Source organism: Martes martes (assembly GCF_963455335.1).
Source record: "Martes martes genome assembly, chromosome: 10".
In the NCBI taxonomy this organism is placed as follows: Eukaryota; Metazoa; Chordata; class Mammalia; order Carnivora; family Mustelidae; genus Martes; species Martes martes.
In genome coordinates, this window is record NC_137898.1 from 49,391,261 (window position 1) to 49,412,642 (window position 21,382).

At 50.2% G+C, this 21,382-nt stretch overlaps 1 protein-coding gene across 1 annotated transcript in view; it reads left to right on the top strand.

Annotated features, from left to right (window-relative positions):
- Nucleotides 1-21,382, top strand: part of GALNT18 (polypeptide N-acetylgalactosaminyltransferase 18) — a 341,676-nt gene that overhangs the window by 168,983 nt on the left and 151,311 nt on the right. The window contains exons 2-3 of the mRNA XM_080816994.1: nucleotides 3,027-3,219; nucleotides 19,579-19,745. Coding sequence (XP_080673120.1) covers nucleotides 3,027-3,219; nucleotides 19,579-19,745 — 360 coding nt within the window. The remainder of the gene's footprint in view (nucleotides 1-3,026; nucleotides 3,220-19,578; nucleotides 19,746-21,382) is intronic.

Below are 21,382 nucleotides of genomic sequence, written 5' to 3' on the forward strand. Positions count from 1 at the left end.
ATTACACAGGGACTGTGTGTCTGTCTGGTGGAAGGGCCTTTCAGTGTTCACTCCCGGCCTGCTCTCCCTGGGACCCAGACGAGCACCCGGGCTGGGTGAGATCAATCATTAACTTTGCTTTTCACCCCGACTCGCTGTTTACCCAGTGATCATAGAATCCTAATGGGGAGTTGAGAGACACATTTGTCTTCAAATTAACTGATATACACGAGCATTCCAGGTGCTTCGTTTCCCAGAAAAATGCAGAGCTCCAGAGGTTTGAAGGCCTGCCTTCTCGAGGTTTCTTCACGACCCCCCCCCCCCACATATTCCCTTCTTTCCCCAAACATACCTAAGCTGTCCCTCAGCTTTAGCGCGCAATGCAGCTTTGGGAATGAGAGCCAACATTCTCAATGGGCTGTCCTTGGGATAATGAAACTTTCTTTGCTTCCAAAAATGAATGAATTAATTAAATGAAATCGTTTATGGAGGCCCTCACAAGAGATGCGTACTGGGCTGGGGGCACCGCAGGGAATGAGACAGAAGTCGACCTCCCCTCATGGAGTCCACACCTGTGAGCAAGACAGAGAGACAGAACTTCAGGTAAAGACATCGGGCCAGCACGGTGCTTGGCTCTGGGCAGGAATTCAACAGAGAGGACCTGCCTTGCCCCTGATTTCTCATTCAAGACCCACGGCTTTCTGGTTTGTTGTGGTTTATCCCTATGCTGAGCCAGAAGATGGGAACATATGGTAGAACCCCGGACTTGAATTGTTTATAATGCATTTTTATGCAACACAGGTCTAATTGTGAATCATAATTTTTTCATTAACGGATCTCATTTGACTTGGTAATATCCATTTAGGTAGGTATGTGAGAGCAGTAAAACTCCATTTCTTTTAAATATTATATGATTCCGTTGGCTCACTGATTTAGATTTTTACCACCCCCAGCATTCCAAATGAACACCTCATATATCTGAGAGATAGCAAGGGCCTTTACAATCACGTGAGCCCTGGGCCTCCCTTCACACATGCCTCAGAGCGGGGACAACAAGTGTGCCCTGGGTTCTGGGATGGAACCTTAGGTGACCACCACATTTCTTGTTTGGTCATAGAAATGCTACTTGGTTTGCATTTTACTCCTTATTCGGTCCTAATCTGTCGTATAGCTGAGTTCCTTCCATCCCTTTAAGGAAAATCGGTCTGCCATGTCTATCTGTAAACTCATAGGTGTCCCAGCCCATTGCCACATGGGCCCAGTGTGGCGTAGTTGGTCAGGACTGCTGCCTTGGGAGACAGGCCTCCCTGGACTGACTGTCCCCTGCTTTGCTTCCTTATGAGTGAGTCAGGTCAGGAGAGGTGAGGTGCCTCCACAGATTTACCCAGCGCCTGGGTGTTCCAGTCCCGATGACACGTCTTTGGGCATCTCTCTCACTAAAGTCTCTGCCATCGGCGTACTTGCTCTGCTTCAGAATCAAGGACTCTCTAATTTGTGGGGAGTCACAAAAGTCTGCTTCTCTCAATGACAGCTTTGGTGCACCTGCACTGAAAGAGGCTTCGTCCCCCAGGGCACCCCTTCCACAGTGGGAGGATCCTGGGTGTTGGAAGTCCTCTTCCCCTCTCTCAGATTTGTTCTTACAAGAGTCCCCCAAGAGGAAGAGGGGAGTAAGAGCTGTGTCTGCAGCACTGAGCTACCCATCCTGGAAAGACCCAGGAATCTTAGGTCCTTGCCTGGCTCCTGGCATAGATGTGTGTCATATGTCCACAGGCATGTGACACACTTGGCAAGTGTTCCAAGCCTGTGTCTTCTGTCCCTAACCTGCTTCTGCTTCCTCTGGTCTCTGGCTCATTCCAGGCTCCTAGCACCATCCCTCACTTACATCATGTTATGAGCTTGGAGGGTACCATCCAGTGGGCTTGGCATCTCTGTCCGATTTCTCTGATTTCTGACCCTGACTACCTGTCTCTCAGAATGAATTCCAAAGTTCTGGCCCATCAGCCTATGTCCTGGCAAGACCTGCCTGTTGCCCCCATAAAAGAGAGACTCAAACGACCTGCCAGGCTCCCCTTGCTAGGCACTATGCCAGGTACCATGTATGGTGTACCTTTCTGAGTCATATGCTGGCCCAAGTGCTGTATGTTCATTATGTGATCCTTTCAGATTCTGGGAGGTGGGGGGTGACAGGTGGGTTAGTATTAGCATACCCGCACTACAAATGGGAAGCAAGACGCAGAGAGGTTGAGTGTTTGCTTGTGGCCCTATAGCCAGTGAATGTCGGAGCAGGGATTTATTTGAATCCATGTCTGTGTGGAATCCAAAGCTTCCGCTGTTATGGGTAATAATGTCCCCTTCATTTTCTTAGAAAGCTCCAGGGAAACCATGAGCTCATGACCTGGTTTGGGGCTGTCCCTACTACAGATCTATCAGGGGTCCAGTGAACAATGTCCAGAGTGCGTGGGTGACTTTCTACCACTGATTCCTTGTTCTGGTAGGCACAGCCCGGAAGCCTCAGAAGGCAGTCTGGTTGGGGGTCCTTGGAGCCAGATGAATGGCACTTGGCTGGGCCAGGCCACTCACAGCAGACCAGACAATGGAGAGGAAGGCAGGCGGGCAAGAAGTCTGGCAAGGGGACCCGGGTATGGAGCAGGCTCCTGACTGGCAGGGAGTGGGGGTGCGATCTTGGCAAAGAGAAATGGAAGCCCATTTGAGGGCTAGGGCTAGCATCTCTGGTGGGGAAAGGAGGGCATTCTGACTTGAAGCCATGGGGTATGGGGATCATATCCATCAGCCTCTCAGTAGACCCTGTAGGATGTACTTCTATATCCCTTGTGCCTGGTGGTTGTGGAATGGATGGATGGATGGATGGATGGATGGATAAATGAGTTTGAGGAAGCATGAAGATTACAGTCTATCTTCCCCAAAGCCCCCAAATACGGGGATAAGATTGTTTTATCCAAGGCGATGGTAAGGGAGGGGGAGGGGTTGTCATGGCATTTGCAGGGGTGCACTCTGACCCACTGTCTCCTTATCCCTTCTTTCTCCAGAGGCTCCCGCCAAACCTGAGGAGGCAGAAGCTGAGCCCTTCACAGACTCCTCTCTGTTTGCACACTGGGGCCAGGAGCTCAGCCCTGAAGGCCGGCGCGTGGCCCTGAAGCAGTTCCAGTACTACGGCTACAATGCCTACCTCAGTGACCGCCTGCCCCTCGACCGGCCCCTGCCTGACCTCAGACCCAGTGGGTGAGCAGAGTCAGTGGCTGGGCCCTTGTCAACCTGCCTCTGGGGAGATGGGGGTCACCACGGTGCCAGAAACAGAGTCAGAACAGGGCATTCAGACTCCTGGGTCCCTCTCCGGCTTCAGCCAGGGTCTGTGCCCTTGGCCTTCATGGGGCAAGTCACTCTCCTCCTCCTCCTCCCAGAGCCTCAGTTTCTCCATTTGCTAAGCAGAGGGAAGGCTTTTTCCATGAGAGACGTTGAGGATTAATAATGTAATTTATTCCTTACGGGCTCTAGAGTCATCTGGTGTTCCTGTTAATAAGTCTTTTTAACCCAATTAGTTGCATTTTTATGAACAATTATTTTTTTTTCTATAAATTAGTATTTAAAGTATATCCATCTTCCAGGGCTAATAAGTCATTACACCCGACACAGAAGTCTGTCTTGACTTTTCTCTTTGTTCCAGAAGATGTTCCTTTAAGGTTCGGTTAGAATTTTTATTACTCCTAATTATTAAAAGTGTGGGCACGTACCATAGCTGAGAAAATCTCATTAACTTTTGTGAGCTCCCCCCCAAACCTTCTTTCCCCCTCTTTCTCCTTATTTTTAAATTTTTCTTAAAGCTGCAAACTACAGTGAGCTTATATCTGGAAGACAGATATAAAGATCTTTTTCAGGAAAGATCTTGCTGCTGGGTTTGGAGGCTATGTTCTTTTAGGGAGAAAAGTTCAGTTCAGTCTCATAGACACTTATTGAGCTCATGCTGTATACTATATCATTGAGAATGGTTTTTCCTGGCCCAAGGAGAACTTGGCTGGGCTCTAGGGATGAAAGAGCTGCTGAGGACGTACAAGGGCTAGAAGAGTACATATTCATTTAAAGGATATTTACTGATAATTATATATGCCAGCATAGTCTAGGCACAGGGAAAGAGCAGTGAACAAAACAGACAGGAATCCTTGCCCTCGCAGAGCTTATATTCTAGATAGGCTGGGACATGTAATAAAGAAAACAGAGAAGTAAAATATGTAGCCTGTTACATGGTAGCAGATACTATGAAGAAATAGTAAGTTGAGAGGGGAAATAGGGACTTCCTGGGATGGGAGGAGGGGTTGAATTTTTAGTGGGGTGGTCAGAAAAGCCTTCATTAAGAAGGTTACATTTGAGCAAACATCCGGAAAAGATGAGAAAGTGAGTCACATGGATACCTGGGGGGAAATTTTCTAGATGGAGGGACCAGCAAGTACAAAGGTCCTGAGGTAGAAGTGTGCTTGGCACATTTGAGAAAGGAGGCCCATGCAGCTGGAATGGAGCAAGCAAGAAGGCAGTAGTTGGAGATGAGGTCAGAGGGACCACAGGAAGCAGGTCAAGTAGGGCAGTGGTTCTCAAACTTGGCTGCACATTGAACTCCTAGGGAGCTTTAGAATAATCTTGATGCCAGGGCCACACCCTAGACCAATTAGGTAGGAGTTTCTAGAGGTGGCACTCTGTATCTGTATTGTTTAGGGCTCTCAGGTGATTCCTGAGTGGAGCCCAGGTTGAGAATCGCAGGCAAAGGGCTTTGTAGGCTGCTGCTCGGGGTGTGCTTATACTCTGTGAGATGGGGAACGAAGGGAAGTGCTTGGCATTTTCAAAGGCCCCCGTGGCTCCTGTGTTGAGAACAGAATGAAAGGGCTTAGGAAGGCAGGGAGACCAGTTAGGAGGCTTCTGCCTATTCCAGTGAGAGGTGGTGGTAGCATGGATCATGATGGCAGTAGACAGGTGTTGGGATGGAGTTGGCTTCTGGGAGTATCCCGAGGGTGCCCCAGGGTCTCAGCCCCCTGGGAGTGCTGCAGAGACCACGCCTGGGGCTGCAGAGATCCAGATCTGATATGGGCAGAACCTAGAGGCTCCAGAAAAAGGATCCTCAGAGGAGTTGGGACCCCGGGACTCTCGCAGGGGCCTTGGCCTTGATCTTGGCCAGCACAGGAGCTGCAGACTTTGCAACCGGCTCTCCTGTCAAGCTCAGGCCTTGCTCTATGCAGGTTTGTTTCAAATTAAAGGGGAACTAAGAAGGAAGCTATGGAAATGGTGGATCTTATAGACTGCAACATGACCGTAGCAATGACTTGTATTTACACAGGGCTTGGCGTCCTGAGAATGCCCTTCCCACCCAGACCACACCCACTGGCAGCAGAGGTGGGGAAGAAGCTGGCACATTCTCCCCATTCAGAGTTAGGGAAACTGAGGAACAAGTGCTGCATCTGAGACCGCACAGCTGGATACGTAGCTGAGCTGAGACCCGACCCCATGTGTCCAGATGCCAAATCCTGGCCTTTGAGGGTGGCCCACAGCTGTCTTATGAGGAGCCAACCGACGCCGGAGCCCCTTAACTCTTCATTGAGAGATGTGCCCTGTCACTGTTCCTCCCCACTTCCCTGGGAGAGAAACAGGTGGGTGAAGGTTGGAGGGGACTGAGGCCATGCGGCTTTTCTCAGAAGGGCAGGCCTCCCTTGCAAGCACTCTCTGGAGGTAGCACATTTTGGGGGGCGGGTAGGGGTCCAGGCTGGGCTTCCTGAGTTTGCGGACAAAGGCTCTCTAAAGGACTCCAGGTGGGCAGAATTCTGAGCAATAATCGTAACAGAGAGACCCTCCCTCCACACAGAGCTGCAGTTTATAGAGCTTCCTCCCCCTGCACCACCGTGGGGCAAGGTGACTTTTCATAGAAGGAAAAATGGCATCTCTGATAGAAGGCAGAGCTGAGCCCTCCCTGTGAGCCTCCACCCATGTTCTCTGCAGGGACGTTAAGGATGCAGTTTCTCTTTGCACATGGACTTGGAAAGCTCTCTCCAGTTCTACTTCAGATCCCGTGCCAGACACACACCCAAGATCAGAGAGCTGTTGGTGAACCACTCAAAACAAGGGTGTGCTTAGCTGAAACAGGGCCTCTCTTTGTCTGTTAATTTCGCTAAAAACATTCCTGCCTTGTAACAAGGTCATTGCTTCCTAGCTTATCCTGTTTCACTCATTTTGGAAACATTTTTTCAAAGTCTTTACTATCATCCCGTTCCAAATTACACTGGCAAACATTTCTGTAGCCTGAGCCATGTTTGCTGGGACACGTTTGGCACTTGATTTCTGTTAACTATTTGACGCCTCGCAGTAACCTTCTGGAATAGGGACTCATCTGGGAATTGCACACTGTTCTTGACTGTCCTACTCACAGTCCCTCTGAGCCCAGCTCTCTGGGGCTTTTCCATACCAGCCACGTCTGTGACCCTAGCTGGCAGCCCTACAATTCGATTTGGTTCTAGCACTACCTACCAGCAGTTAGCGTCAGTCCCGCCAGCTATGGGCTCAGTCCCACGACACCACCCCCTCTCCGGAGGCCGGTCACCAGTCTCAGTTGTCACCTGTGCTTCTGTCTGGCTGTAAAGGGAGGTCCCCACCAACTGTCCTGGAGTTCAGTCATTTGCTAGCAGTGGCACAGAACTCAGGGAAATGCTTACACTTAGCGGTGTATTCCGAAGGACGTAATACGGGACATAGATGAACAGTCTGATGAGGAGATATATATGAGGCCTGGGAGGGTCCCCGGCACAGGAACTTCTGTCCCCATGGACTGGGGGTATAGGATCCTCCTGGAAGCAGCCTGGAAACTCTGAACCCCATGCTTTGAGGATCTGCATGGAGGCTTCATCATATAGGCACGATGGATTATAAACTCACTTTCCAGCCCCTTTCCTCTGTCCAGAGGACTGAGTCGGACGTGAGGCCGAAAGTTCCAGACTTCTAATCATAACTTGGTCTTTCTGGTGACCGGCCTTCATTCAGGGCCCACCGAGAATCACCTCATTAGATCCAAAGATGCTCCCATCACCCAGGAAATTCCAAGGGACTTAGGAGCTCTGTGTCAGACACTCCTGTCACTCAGGAAATGACAAGGGTTTTAGGACCTCCATGTCAGGAACTGAGATCAAAGACCAAAGACCAACTATTAGCAGAAACCAGAGGCAGAGACCAATGTATATATTTCTGATTATCTGACAGTATTATTACTCGTTCCCATTTTACCAAAGAGGAAACTGAGGCATGGAGAGACTATAACCTCTGCGCAAGACTGCTAGTGGCAGGGCCGGGGTTTGAGCCCAGGTAGTCTGGCAATAGAATTCGTGTTTGTAACTGCCACCATGCTTACTGCCTTGGAGTGTCCATTGGTGGCACTCTAATGGGGATGGGGACTGCTTTATCAGTATGTAGCACTGGGCCGATTGGTTCGTCTGAGTTGGGAAAGTCTCTGAGTGCTGGAAAAACGGTTGTGGCGAACGTAAGGCCCATTATCAAGGCTGAGGATGATGTCTTTGCAGCAGGTAATATTAGGATATGAGGCAGGATGGGTGGGGGTGGCTAGCATCTGTAGACGAAGAACCATGCTGAGGACAGTCTCCAGAAGATTCTGGTCAAGTGGATCCTGCTTCATTCTCAGTGTCCTTGGGGACTTCTGCTCCCGGAGGTGTCCTTGGATTTTGCACTTTGCTCTTTGTATTCTTGGGTTTGCTCTTCCAAGTGCTTACCCTGACGTGATGCTTGGCTTCATTCCTGGACTGGGAAATGGGTGTTCCAAATCCCACTCCACGCTCTCTTCCATCATCTCTGGCTGGCTCCTTATTTTGTCTCCTTTCTTGGTGCCGAAAGAGGCAATCTGACCCACTTTTGTCATCTGGCTGAAGGGACCATTCTACACCCAGGGCCTTATACACAGCAGGAGACGTAACCAGAAGCAGAAAAGTCCATCCAGCTGCTTGCTAGGATTTATTAATTTATTCATCCCACAAACATGTATTGAGCTCCAGGTGTATGCCAGGCACTGAGTAAAGCACCAGACAGAGAAACCTCGAGGGGCTTACACCGTAGTGGGAATCCATATGGAAGGGGGTGGGAGAGCAGGGCAGGGGATCCGAAAGCTTGCAAACCATCTCCTGGCCTCCTTGCAGAAGATCCATTCTTGTAGGTTTGGAGTAAGTCAGGGCTGGAATTGGATGGCCCATGGAAGCCCTGTTCTTCTGTGCCCTCTGTAACAGGAGGCAGGATCTGGAGAGATATCTGCAAGGAGCCTCCTTTTACTAGTTATGATGGCCCTCCCCTGGGGAAGGGAGGACAGAGGAACCAGAAACGTGTCAGTTCTATTAGCCCCTTCTGGATTCTTAAGTCTGTGCAGAGAAAGGACAGATTTCCTCCAGGCTCTAGGATAGCTGGCTTTGAGGGAAATCAAAATGCCATTCATTCTCCCTTCGTTGTTTTAGCAAGCATCACCCAGGTGAGAAGACTCAGGAGAGAAAGGACATTGATGTCTTCCTCTGGTGATCCCCCTGGACGTCACCCCAGGAGAGGCCTTTGCCAGATCTGGGCAGGGATTTGCCTTCTTGCTTTCTAGGTTGCAAAGACATCCAGGCCTCAGGACTGAGGGGGAGAGAAGCTGCATCTCAGGCTGGCTGGACTTGGCCCCTTCTCTCCCATCCCCAGATGCGAATTCCAAACATTCCTGTGGCTCTCCCGGTGCGCTTGAGCACACAGAGGACCCATCCTCCTCCTCCTTGTCTGTAGGCTCCCAAATAACCCACCAGGGGTGAAAAGAGAAGAGGGGAAAAGCAAGTGTTATTGGGGTGTGGATTACGTTTGTCAAAACTCATCAAATTCACTTAAGATCTGTGAATTTTACTGCATGCAGATGAAGCTTTTTTTTTTTTTTTTTGAATCATAAGTGTGTAAGAAAGTGATCAGGATGGTTTCTGCCTGCAGGATGGAAAGAGAGGATAGAGGCAACATCTTTGGGGAACCACTGAGAAGATGGGTTGTTATTGTGCGGGAGGAGGATCACGAGCATTTGAAGCCGCTCACCAGCTCAGGGCAGAAAGGTATGGGCAGGCCCCCAGCCAGCGGCAGCAGGTCGAGCAGGTGGCATATGGGAGCCCATGGTTTCACAACAACAGGTGCACGCCTCATTCTTTCCTTTGGGCAGTGGTTGTTATTCCCGAACAGGAGCTGCAGAAAGTGTAAGGGACAAGTGCCTGAGCGCTAGTGGGCATTTGGGTATGGGTAGGAGGAAAGGGAGTTCCGGGTGGTAAGCTTCAAGGCTTTAAGTTGCCATGGCAACTCTATGGCCTACCTCCAAGGTAGTTCAGGGCAGAGCCTTGGCAGGGTCTATTCCTGCCTCTCGCCGGGAGACCCTCAGAGTCTCCTGAGTCTGTCAGTGATCATGTCATATTTCTTTCCAGTGTCGCCAGAGGTCCTTGTCCCTCCCTCCCAGGGGGTAGGGTGGGCTGGCTTTTGTATTGACTAGGGACTGGGGGCTCAAGCTTGAGACCAAGGCATGGGCGGATGACTAAGGGGAGAGGTGGTTAAACTATTTGCTGCAGCCCCAGGATGGAGCAACTAGGACGGGTGTGTGCACGTGCACATGTACACACACACATATACACACCCCAGCCCTATTCCTGAACCAGAGAGGTCCTGTGTGAATATCCAAGCAGAAAGATCTGGAATGAGATTATAGCAGAGAAAGAATGCAGCCTGGAGCCAGGGGCTCAGGCCCCCTAGGAGCAGGTTAGAGTCCATCCAAGGTGACTGGGTGTTTGCTGCCACCACTGGGGTGTGGCCACAGGTTTGCCTGAATGGATTGGAGAGCTGTAGGGTCCTTGGGATGCAGACTCTAGACACATAGCAGAGATCTCTGGACTTGGTGGGCTGGCAGGTCTGGCTGGCTATGTAGAGTAGACAGAGTAACTGTCTCCCAAGGACACCCATGTTCTAATCCCTGGAACCTATGACTATGGTCTAGTACATGGCAAAGGAGAATCCAGGTTGCAGATGGAATTAAGGTTGCTCCTCAGTGGCTTTTAAAATAAAGAGATTATCCTGGGTTATCGGGATGGGCCTTGTGTAATCACAGGGCACTTACGAGTGGAAGAGAGAGGCAGAAGAGTCAGGCCAGCGGGATGGCAGAGGGATCAGCCCTCCACCAACCATTGTTGGCCTTGAAGACAGGAAAGAGCCATAAACCAAGGCATGTGGGCAAGCTTTAGATACGGGGAAACCGTATCTAAAATCACATCGCAGGAGAACCGATGATCACCGTGAGCCTCAAGAAAGGAACGCAGTGCTGCCAACACTGTGATTTTCGCCACGTGAGGCCTGCGTCAGACTTCTGACCCCCAGAACGGCAGGATAATAAGTATGTGTGGCTCTAAGCCACCAGGTGTGTAGTGCTTTCTTGCAGCAGCAGTATTAGTGTTAGGAAACTCCCGCAGTGTGCAGCCTGTCGCACAGGATCCTGGGGAAGCTGGAGAGGCCCTGTGCTTGGTTTCAATGCTCTGCTGTCACTGGGTTAAAACTCGGAATAATTTGTGAATACCACCATCTTTTCCCATTGCCCTGGGCCCCCAAAATTACGCACCTGGCCCCGGGGGACAAAGGGGATGGTTCTAGGGGGAGCAGCTGGGATCCTGATCGCTGGACCATGTGGGAGTTGCTACCTAGGGGCTAATGATTTTGACTAAGACCCGCCACAGGCTCACTTACTGTTTGCCCCATGCTGGGCCGACTGCTTAATGTGTATTTTCTAATTTCACTTCATCCTCACGTCTCTTGGAGGTCGTTATTATTCCTGTTTCCTATAAAAGAATACTGAGTAATTGTCAAGTTGAGAAACTTAAGTTCCCACAGGCGGTATGTGGCAGAGCAAGTATGTTGAGTTGGGTCTTGTGTCTTTAGGACACTGCCTTGTCACCCTTGCCCTCCCTGGCCCAGATGACCTTTTCTGGTTTGGGATCGTGGCTCTATGGAGACGATCCAGAGATCTGTAGATGTATCCTCCATGACAGCATCCTCCAAACAAAGGGGGGAAACCTTAGTAGTGATTCTGCTATTGCATTGAAAATGTGAACCATGGGGGTGGGGTCAAACTCCTTTCCTAAAGCCCTTGAGGGAAAACAGTTCTTAATGTGAAGCTTGTTATGGGCCAAGAGTATCATGTGGGCTGTTCTTAAAGATAATATAATCTTGCACTATATTAATAGAAATATAATATCTTTACAGGGGGAGGTGATAGTTTTGTCTATTTTGCCACTCAGATGACAAGTGCAGAATTGGATTTTAAGGGATAGAGAGAAAGGAGTATATTCAGAGGAGAAGGAGCCAAGAGAGAAAGTGGGGAACATGACAAACAGATGCAGTTTCTGCTTATAGTATGGAGTACTGGTGCGAGCTGGTTCAGCTCCAGCTCGTTCCCCAGCCTCTCTATGCCTTGATTTTCCTATGTACAAATTAGCGATGGTAATATTTAGAACACTGCCTGACATAGAGGAACTGCTATTTAACTTTTTGTTACATGTATCATCTGGGTCTTGGATCTGTAAAAGGGATGGCTTGGGGGGACATGACCATGACTTTAAGTACACAGAGGACTGCTGTGTGGACAAGAAGCCACATGGGACAGGCCATCGACACTGGCACTAGGGGAGAGGTGGGCCAGGCGGGTCAAATAGAGGGATTTCTCCCCAACCCCAGAGTTCTGGGGAGGAGGCCGGAGCCAGGTCTGATGGAGAGCAAAGATGCCCCATCCTCTTTTTCCTGACCCGGGGCCCACCTCCCCCCACCGCACTTTCTCCTTACCACGGTCCTGATCTGCTCACCCACAAACTCGCCACACAGAGACTCTCAGTCCCTGACGTGGCTTGTTCCCTGGGCCGCTGTCCATGTAGCCCCAGGGATTCCATTTCCCGTGGATTTCTAGTAAGATGTTTTAGGAACAAATGGTTTCCCTGCTTCCTGTCGGGTGTTTACATTTCAAATGACTCTATTCCCTCTTGTCCTACTTACAATCGACATTTGATATAGCAGATCCTTTCTCTCAATTGGTATAATCACCTGAAAGATATTTGTAGAAGTTCTCCCTCTGGATGAAAGCCGGACACTTTGATGATCCCATCTACTGAGTAGTTTACCTATCTGTGGTTTCTGATCAGACGGGCGTGTTTGCCTCGCCTTGCAGACAGTTAAAGCTCCCAGTTCTTAGATGTCTGCCATCTCTTCCACAGCTGAGCCAGATGTGGCATCTCGCCAGGCCCCCGAAGCCTCTGGATATCCCCACCCTGGCTCCGTGTACCGTGCTGGCGTATGGGAGGGTAAGAGAAACCGGATGACAAGGCAAACGGATGAAGCTTCTGTGTAGATTGCAGAGCAATGTTTAAAACTTGGGTTGCAAGGCCCGGGCTCTCATTTACAAACTGCTTGACCTCCTGCACGTTACCAAGTCCCTTTGTACCTTCCTCATAAAATAATGCATTTGTGTTGTTCTCAGGCACCAAGTTTGTAATGATTTTTACGGCAGCTCTGTTCGTGTGAGGAAATCATCCAGGGTTCTGTCAGCGAGTGACTGTTCGGCTCAGTGATGGCTGCTCTGCTGGGTCACGCTGGAATTCCCACCCACAGGCCTTTCATGAGCCTGAATTAGTTCTCCTGTTTGCCATTCAAGGACTGATTCATTTGTTCATTCAGCCAGACATCCGGGGCTTCTGAGTTTCTACTCTGTGCTGAGTGTGGTACAAGGTACTAGCGATACCTGGTGAGTAAATCAGATGTGGTCTTGACCTCGTGTAGTTTAGAGGCTAGCGGAGATGCTGGTGTTTGTTCAATAATCACGTAAAAACATGTTGCGATGGCATGAAAGTGATGTGCAAGTGAGCCAAAGGAGGCCGTGGGAGTCTGACGGGGGATCCCGTTCCAGCCCAGGAATCACAGCGGGCCTCTCCTTCCTGGGGCTCATGTGTGCTCTCTCGGAGCAAGGAGCTGAGCTCATTCAGCAACCACAGACCGGTGGGGTTCTTTGTGGGCTGATGTTCACGCCCAGTCACGTCATCACACAACCGGAAGCCACGTGTTCAGGTTTGGAAGAGGGGGGGCATCCTTCCGACTCACGTGTTAGAGCGCTGTCTCTAATGGTGACTGTCTGCATCTCCAGCTCCCTAACCTGTCCTGTTCCAACCCCATCATTGCTGCTGCCCCAGACTCCTTTCCTGCCTTCTGGGGTATCTCACGTTCAACCTTCCCCCAGGAGAGGGCTGGGCCGTGTCTCTGGTCTTCCTTCACTATTGCCAGATCTGACCACACACTGCTCGTGGGCCAGGCTGCCCTGTATGCTGATGGCCAGGCTGTTGGTAGCTACGTGGAGCTCAGGAATCCGTCTCTGGTCCCCCAGTGGTAGGCACATGATGAGGCCACGGGACAGAAGACCCAGACCGCTTTACACGAGGAGTCGCTAGGATTGTTTATCCCAATGAGAACAATGCACCAGGAGGAGCTTCAGGCTTCAGGTGCCCGACAGTACTTTATGGTCCTTGCACACATCGGGCACACGGCATCCTTTCCATCTTTCATCAGAGTTAGCAGCCCAGAGTGACATCTCTTTTGCCCCCCAGCCCCACCAGGTCTCTGGCTTGTCACAACACCATTGTTTTGCCGGACGCATCTCTGGGTGAGAGTGGGAAGGAAGATACAGACCCAGTTTAGCAGGGATTCCGAGTACAGGCTTTGGAGACAAATGAGCCCAGGTTTAAGCCCTGGAAAATAACTTACTGTCTTAGCCCTATTTTCCTCATCTATAAAACGGGGATAATGGTGTTTGCCCTACAGGATTGTAGGAAGGAATAAAAGGTGGGGAGAAGTAAAAATATCCATATATCTCTTAGCATGGTATATGGCAAATCATGAGCACTCAGAAAATGGAAATTCTTACTATTATAATTTCTCAATATTCTGTATGGGGTCTGTGGGCAGTAGGGGTAGCAGGCACCACGCAGTCCCTTAGCTGTAGACATCATGGAAACAGAGATGCCAGCCAGAGGGAGTAAAAACCTTGACTATCCTCATGCTCAATGAAAAGCTCCTCATTGCCCTCATCCGTGGGTTTCATTAAGTCCAGCAGACTGGATGCAGGCAAGCCTGGGAGCCTGTTTTACCTGGAAAGTTCTAGAAGAAGCCAGCAGTGCACCTAAGTGAGGTCAGAGGAGGAGTAAGCAAGTCCTGTGGGTGCAGGTAGGAGGAGGAAGGCTAGGGTGAGGACACTCACAGTCTTGAAGGACCAGGAGGGCAGTGCTGACCCGGGGACCAGGCTCTGTCCCAGGGTTTACGTTCTAGGTAGTTAATTGTGTCCCTGAACCCTTATGTTCTGACCACCACTGCAGGGGAGGGCCTCCTGGGAGAAGGCTGGGAAGAAAGAGGGGCTGGGGACAGTCAGGGGATCTGGGCGTGTCATCTTCCTGCTGTGCTGCTGCTTGGTCCAGGAAGGCCCTGTCCCGGCTCTGAGCACCCTGGCATAGTTGGATCTGGGGACCCCTGCACTGGCAGGAAGCCTCAGCTCACATTTGACTTTGATCTTCATCCTGGAAGAGGTCTACCCACTCCTCCTACCCCCGGTCAAGCAGCCTCCCCATGAGTTATCACCCTGACTACTGGGAGCTTGTAGACTTGTCACGGTCATAAGGATGCGAGAATCCGCCGATGCCACACGGAGGCTTCTGGCCGCTGCCCAGGGCGGTATCCGGCCGCTGGGAGCCGGGGTTGGCCTCGATTACTTGGCCACTGCTTCCCTGCCTCTCACACACAACAGTGGCACTGAAGCTCTTGATATAAATGTGCTTTATAAGCAGATCAAAACCATCTCGGGGAGCTCCGCTGAGAGGCCTCTCTGCATAGCGGCTCCCATCCCGCATCACCTTCTATGTGAGAGATCGATAAAGCTGAGTTTATCATGACCATCAATTCCAGCTTATTAGACAGCCGTAGTACTCCCCTCTCAAAAATGCCTTGTTTTTGTCTCTAGTGGAAAATGGCTCGACTTTGAACAAGAATAAAAGTAAAAAGGGAACTTTTATGGCTTAATTTTATAGGAGAATATGCCTCTTTGCAAAATGAGTAAGGAACTGGTCCTATACAGTCAGGCTTTCCCCAGAAGCATCAGTAGGGGAAGGCCAGTTAGGCCTGTGTGACCCTCCCATCCTCTGGGCCTTCCTAGGGAGGTGAGCAGGGAACAGGGAGCACAGAGGCAGACCCCCAGAGCAGGTGGGGAGCAGGGTGCTGGGAGCAGAGGGTGTGGGGGCCAGATCCTGGACCCTGGAGGATAGAAGTGCTGGGGGAGGACATCTCAGGGGTGTGAATACAGAGGCAAAGCTCTCGGGGTGGGGAGGGGGGCTGCAGTGGGGGTTGATGAGCAAAGCAATTGGCTGGGCTCTGGAGCAGAAGTGCCGGGCGGGGGTCTGGAACAATTCTCTTCCAAGGGGCTTCTTGAATGCGTTTTCCCTGTGAAAGCCTTGAGCTGCTCTGTGGCAGGCAGGCTCCTGCCCTGAGTTCAGTGTTCAGCAGTGACGATGGTGAGTGTGACCAGCACGTATGTGGACATCTCGCCTGACAGGCTGTCCTCCCCTTCTTTTTGCCTCCTTTCTCCTGCACTGCAAGTTCTGCTTCAGTGTGTCGACGTGTGTGTGCTGGGACCTTAGAGAAGGCAGTGCTGATGTATTCAGCAGAAGATAGAACCAATATATTCAGCAGGGACTGACCGAGTCCCTGCTGTTGGCCAGCCACTGTGCTGGGCACGGGTATGCAGCCCGGAGCAAGCTCTGTCCCTCCCCTCAACAAGGCTGGGGATGTTGTGGTCTACTTATAAGGTGACCGACTGTCCTGCTTCACTTGGGACTTTCAGTGCTGAAACCAGGAAAGTCATGGGCAAACCGGGACACGTGGTCACCTTGCGTAATCCGAAGGACAGTAAGGGGACGTGTGTAGTGGCACTTGGTGGTGACCGGATGCTGTGTGGGAGGGAGGACAGTTGTACAAACCAAGTCTTTACTGAAGGGTCTTGTTTTCACCCTGTGAGAAATAGAAGACCCCAAATTTTATAGAATTTTTGAAAGGAAAGACGACTGAGTGGTCATTTCTTCTGCCTCCCTTCTGACTTGGAGAGAGGTACAGTGGTCTCCCCAGGGTCATGCGCAAGTTGGGGCGGAGCTCTTGTCCCACCCTTTAACCTCTGCTTGGCCACACCCATATTGAGGTTGGGTTCCCATAAACCGAAGGGGGCCTCACAGTGTGGGGAGAGAGAGGCCAGGGTGGCACAGTTATTGCTGGGAGGACCATGAGCAGCTCCCAGGAGTGAAGGGGAGGGAAGGAAGGAAGGAAAGAAGGATTTAAGGAGGTCAGGTCAGGACATTTGGCCCAGAGGGACCACCTAATTACAGTACCAAGAATCAGAGAGCCGCCCAAGATAAGCGTGAGGAACTGGGGCTATAAATTCAGGGGAGGAAGGACCCACAGGTGGAGAGAGGCCCTGACTCTCTGATGCAGGGAGGAGGTTTGCAGAAAAAAAGGATCATGCTGGGGTCAGTGACATGCATATGAAATTTAGGCCTTCCATAAGATCAATAGCCCTGTGAGTTTCATTGAATTCCAACAACCTACTGTGTGCCAGACTCTGGTTTAAGGGGAAGAGCACAGTAGCAAAATTAAGCCCCTGCTGTCGGGGGACTGCATTATAATAGAGGGGGACAGACACAAGCACATACCAATGCCATACACGACTCTAGGTGTTCTGTTATGTTCCAAAGCAGTTGCATATAAAAACCTTGTGTTTGAAAGAGTCTTTACGCAGAAATGGTGATCAGCAGAGTTTAGCTTACAAAACAGATATAACATTTCCATTCTGCTTAGGGAAAGACCAACAGAAGTCGCCCCCCAGACCCTGCGGGTTCAAACCATTGGGGTGGGCATGACGATACTGGGAGAGATTAAACTTGGTCTCCTTGGGATGGGGAGGAGGAGTGGTTATGTTCAGAAGGAAGAAGGGAGGGAGGGGAGTAGAGGAAGACAGTTAACCCCCAGCTCTGGAAAGTACCCATCAACAATCTGGAGCTCTAGTTAGCAGGGCTTTGAGGACCCGAAGAACCGTGGAGAAATGCTTCCAGACAAAGGGGCACCGTCTTCCCTGCTGGTGGGAAGGACAGCGAACATGTACCCCTGTACTGACCTTATTGGGAGCTGTTCACTATACTTTATTAAAATAAAATAAAAATAAAGGTCATGTGCCAGCAGTTTGACCATATATAGTATTATTTTTAAAATGCAATTAGTGACCAGGTCTTATGTGAATGCTTCTGTCAGTTTTCATGCCTAAGGAAAGGCCAGCTGCTGGTCTTGGTAGACATAAGTAAGCACTAGTCAGAGGAATTGACTGCTAACTACTAACTTTCTCATGGCTCTTATAAAAATCACACTCAAGACAACAACAAAAATTTTGGGGAATGGTCTAATGAGCTTAAAGAATCCTTCCAGTCTTTCTCCTCCATTAAGTCCCTCTCTCCACCTCCCCATCCCCTTTACCCCATCACTGCACTTATGTGAGCCACTTTCCCCTGTTGTTTCCTCTCTCAACACAGCGCTGTTCCCTCAGCCCCACCGGGCCTTTGCACGGCTTGCTTTTTCATGCTATTTAAGTTTCTGACTAAATCCTCCCCCCAGAGCCCTTCCCTGACCACTCCTTCCAGAACAGCTGCCAAGGCATCATCCTGTCCTCCTACCCAGTGTTACTTTTCATCTCAGTACTCCTATGAGATTGTATCTTTTTTTTTTTTTTTTGCTTCCATGTTTGCTCTTTCCCCTGTCAAAGTCTAAGTGCAGTAAAGACAGGTGTTTCATCCACACCCTGCCTACAGTAGTACCCCATGGAAGAAGCTCAATAAATATTTATTCCATTATATACAAGAATGAATGCCTTCCACACCAATCTGCTAACCTGGTGGTTTTATTAAAATTGTTAAGAATGAGGCAGATTTGGGAAAAGGTTCAACTCCTCCCCTTCCCCCACCCCTCTTTAGCGAAAGAGAAGGAGAGCTGGAAATAGAATGGAAGAAGTTTCTGTAAATTTCTGGTAACCATAGAGACAGTGATTTTAGTTTATTAATCTCCTGCTCTTAAGCAGGCTGGGGCCCCACGGTGATTTCTCCAAATTGCTCAGCGCTGGTTATCCTGCAGCCTTCCTCATTAAGGAAGAACAGGCCCATTCCTATCCTGCAGCCCTTTAATTGCTGACAAGCAGAAACTCTGTGCTATTAAGCTCATTATTGCGTGTTCTGACCTGGCTGCACCTCCCACTTTGGAGCCACACAACGTGGTCACCAGCTCTGAGCCCCTGGAGCCATCCGTGGCCAGTGGTGGGAGTGGACAGCCTCCTCTCTGAGCCCACGGCCTATAATTTCTGCTCTTTGCTTTCATTCAACTGTCCTGAAGATGGGAGGCAATGCCTTCTGGAAGGATGGTTCCTTTCAGCCAGAGCAGGGCACCAGCCATGGTTTCCTGCCCACTAAGGCAATGCTTGCAGTCGTCATGCCTTCCTCTTCCCACGGAGAAGAGCATGCAGACTTTAAAGTTTGCTCAAGTCCTGGGTGCCTGGCTGGCCCCGTCAGTAGAGCACTTGACTCTTGACCTCAGGGTCATGAGTTCAAGCACCACATTGGATGTAGAGCTCACTTAAAGTTTGCTCAAGTCCTTTGGGTAAGAGACTTCCGATGACTTCAGGGTTTTAGAAGAGTTAGGGGGGAAACGGGACAGTTAAAGGCAATCTCTCCAGCAACCATTTTTCCTGGAAGGAAGAACCCTGGTATAGGTATCAGAGGCCAGAGTTGGGTTTCTGTCTTGGAAGCTGATTCAAGATGGGGACTCAGTATCTCTCAGCCTTAGTGCCCTCATCTGTGAAATGCGGTTGGATTTGTCCTTCCATCCCTCATTCATGTGGAGACTCTGGCTCTATGTTCAGCCTGGTTCTGGAGGTTGGATCCTGGTGATGAATGAGAAGTAGGAGAGCACATATGCCTTCTGGAGTGAGGCAGAGTGGCCTCCAGAAGTCAAAGTCTCTGGAAGGACACGTATTTCTCTCCTGAGGCCAGATCACCAAAGATCTGCCCTCACCTAGATGTTGACTGCCATTTTGAAAAGATGAACACTTCCCTTTGCTTGCATTTCTATCCTAGTGGGTTAAGAAATACTGAGTCTTTCTTCCAGTAAATACTCAGTGACCACTTAATGGATTCCAGGTACTGCCCTTGGTGCTAATTGTACAACTGTTCAGCTGGGATCATCAGTGACAAATTCAGACTCTCTGGTGGTTCCCACCAGTTTTAATGGTGTGAGCCTGTCTGTTGCACACTGAGGGCTTGTCTTATGTATCACATCAGAGGCCCGGGGAAGAGTCTGGACTCTTGCCCTCCAGCAAAGCTAGAGCCAAGACCTGGGGTGGGCCAGTTCCTGGGGAGACCCCACCCAAGTCCCTGACAGATCTAAGAGCCTGGCTGTTGTTTCTAGGTGCCGCAACCTCTCCTTCCCTGATAGCCTGCCAGAGGTGAGCATCGTGTTCATCTTCGTCAACGAAGCGCTGTCCGTGCTGCTACGCTCCATCCACTCAGCCATCGAACGCACGCCCCCACACCTGCTCAAGGAGATCATCCTGGTAGATGACAACAGCAGTAATGGTGAGTGTCCAGCTTCCCTTGGGCTCAGCCTCCCAGGGTGGTTCTCATTTTCTTATGGCTCTCCGCCACTTCTCCTTCTCTGAGATGTTGCTTCAGAGATGGAAGGTCCTTGAGGGTCACCGCTCTGGAAGGTTCCCTCCATAGGCGTGCCCTCTTTGCATCCTGGAGGGGCTTGGTCCCCAAGCTTCTCCTTACTGGCTGGGCACTGTCTCCTCTAGTGTTCTATTGCAGCGTAAGGCAAATAGTCCTGACCTCCACTCCCACCATGTACATGGTGAACCTTCCCAGGGACTCTTTTCTGGGAAGTGTCCGTTCAGTTTGTGATGTTCCTTGGCATCTGCCTGGAAGATAGTTTGTGTTGTCTTAGCAGTGGTTGGGGCAGGGGGAGGGCGCAGGTGTCGATGGTGTTGGTGATGGTGAAGGTCACAGTGGTTCAATGGTGGGGCTGGTAGTGGGTGTGTAACATGGTGACAACAACAGAGCTTCTGAAAGTCTGTCCTCTTTGCTGGATGCCCTGCTCCCTGCTCTGTCTGGCCTTAGCAAAGCCCCAGGTGGCCCCCCAAACACTCATTGGAGGCCCCCATCCTGTCCCCCCTTCTCCACCCACTACCAGCTACCTCTTTCCCTTGGTGTGAATTTCAGGGCCTGTCATGCCTACGTACAACGTCTCCATAATATTCTCCAGACTTAGAGACCAGGTACTGAGATGGCTTTAAAACCAGCGCTCTTGATAGGATGATTAAAATGGATGTGCTTTGGATAATGCATGATTTTAGAAACCAGACCGCTGGGTCACAGGATCATAGAGTCACTGGGCCTGTGTTCTCTTTAGTGCTTTCTTGGGTGTCAGGTAGTAAATTTTCCAATGAATCAGTTGCTGTAATGAGAAGTTCAGATGGGCAATTTGTGTTTTGTTATCAATTAAAGCTGAAACATATCAGATAATTGAAATATATTTAATCTCAATAAGTGAAGTTTCTTTTTCATTTTCTCATGTAGTAAGAAGTGTAGGAATGCTGCTATGAGGCAAATTTCAGAGCTTTCTGAAGGGCAGTGCTTATGAATCACTTGACTCTAATTGTTCCATGGGTGTGAAGGGAGGAAAAGACATCAGAAGATGGAAACAAATAGGCAGCATAGTTTTATTTTATTTTTTTAAAGATTTTTATTTATTTATTCATTTGACAGAGAGGGAGACAACAAGAGAGGGAACACTAGCAGGGGGAGTAAGAGAGAGAGAAGCAGTCTTCCCGCGGAGCAAGGGGCCCAATGTGGGTCTCCATCCCAGGCCCCGGGATCATGACCTGAGCCGAAGGCAGACACTTAATGTCTGAGACACCCAGGTGCCCCCTGGCAGCATAGTTTTAAAGATGATTGTCTATTATGAGGGATACGGGAAGGGGCTCAGCTCCCACTTCTCACAGCTCCTTGTTCCCTTGCTTGTGACCATGGAATGGATGCCCACGAGCGCTCCCATCCCCCAGTGGCTAACACCAGAACAGCTTGACTAGCCCACCCATGCACCCCACCTTGCTCCACCCAGGCCTGCTGGCCTCTCCCCTTTTACACAATGAGAAGGCGAAGGATGAATGAGCCGTCTCTCCAAGGGTGAGGACATCTCCCAAGCAAGAGGCCTC